Below are 1,181 nucleotides of genomic sequence, written 5' to 3' on the forward strand. Positions count from 1 at the left end.
CACCGCCCAGCCCGCACCCGCTGGCCCCCCAGTGCTTGGGCACCTGTTGGAGGCGCACAGATAGGTGCTGGGGGCTGGGCTGCCGGGGACGAGAGGGTGAGGGTGAGCGTGTGTGTGTCAGCCTGTGTGTGCCTCCGGGGGGTATTCGGCTCTCCGGAGGCTGCAATTCCTGGCTCCGCTGGAGATCCGATCTCAGGAGGAAGCATCTGAGGTGGGGGTCCCCACCTTGGGCCGCAGGGGATGGGGGACCAGCCAGCAGGCAGACCCTGAGGTTGAATGAAGGGACTGTGGGAAGTGAGAACCTAAGGGGCGGGTGACACCCAGACCAGACCAGCGCCTGGTGCAGAAGGATGGCCAGAGCCTCAGAGAGGGAGAGGAGGGGGCCTACGGGGGCCGCTTGAGGGGTCGGCAGGGCCCAGAGCAGACAGAAGCCCAGAATGAGGGGCAGGAGCTGGGACAAGGACAGGGGACAGTCTAGAGGTAGGTGGGCAAGGCTGTGCTGGAGCCAGCACCTCTCTTCAGGGAGTGGCTGCCAGCCTGGCCCCTGGGGGAGCACAGCTCAGGGTCTGGAGGTCCCAGGCCTCCTTGCTGCCCCTCGGCTGGCACAGGCTGCCCTCTCCCTCAGTGCCCAGGAAGAGAGGGCCAGTGAGGGCCCTCAGACCCCGGTGGTTGCTGCCTGGCCCTCAGCCAGCAGATGGGAGGTTTGAGGACTCAGCCAGCCCGGGGCTCACGCTCTCTCCCTCCCCAAGCTAGGGGTGCTTCATGAGGGGCCGCAGGGGTGACCGCATGGCCATCAACATCCAGGAGCACATGGCCATCAACGTTTGCCCGGGGCCCATCCGGCCCATCCGCCAGATCTCCGACTACTTCCCCCGCCGGGGACCTGGCCTCGAAGGGGGTGGCGGGGGCTTCGGAGAGGCCCCTGCTCATCTGGCCCCCCTGGCCCTGGCCCCCCCGGCGGCCCTCCTTGGGGCCACCACGCCCGAGGAGGGAGCCGAGGTGGACAGCTACGACTCGGATGATACCAGTGAGTCTGGGGGCTTGAAGGGCCCAGGGCACTCCTGGGGGCCTCCAGGCTGGTGGGAAGGGCCTGGGCTCTGCTGGGGGTGGGGAGGCGGCGGGCACTGCTGCCACAGCTGCAGTCGGAGTGGAGATTACAGCTTCAGCGAGGCTCAATATTC

The 1,181-nt window shown here is 67.8% G+C and overlaps 1 protein-coding gene across 1 annotated transcript in view; it reads left to right on the forward strand.

Annotated features, from left to right (window-relative positions):
- Positions 1 to 762: 762 nt before the first annotated feature.
- DOC2A (double C2-like domains, alpha) overlaps positions 763 to 1,181 on the forward strand; it is a 4,759-nt gene continuing 4,340 nt past the window's right edge. The window contains exon 1 of the mRNA XM_010837295.1: positions 763 to 1,027. Within this exon, the coding sequence (XP_010835597.1) occupies positions 763 to 1,027 (265 nt within the window). The remainder of the gene's footprint in view (positions 1,028 to 1,181) is intronic.

This window comes from Bison bison, unplaced genomic scaffold, assembly GCF_000754665.1.
Source record: "Bison bison bison isolate TAMUID 2011002044 unplaced genomic scaffold, Bison_UMD1.0 scf7180017864072, whole genome shotgun sequence".
NCBI lineage: Eukaryota > Metazoa > Chordata > Mammalia > Artiodactyla > Bovidae > Bison > Bison bison.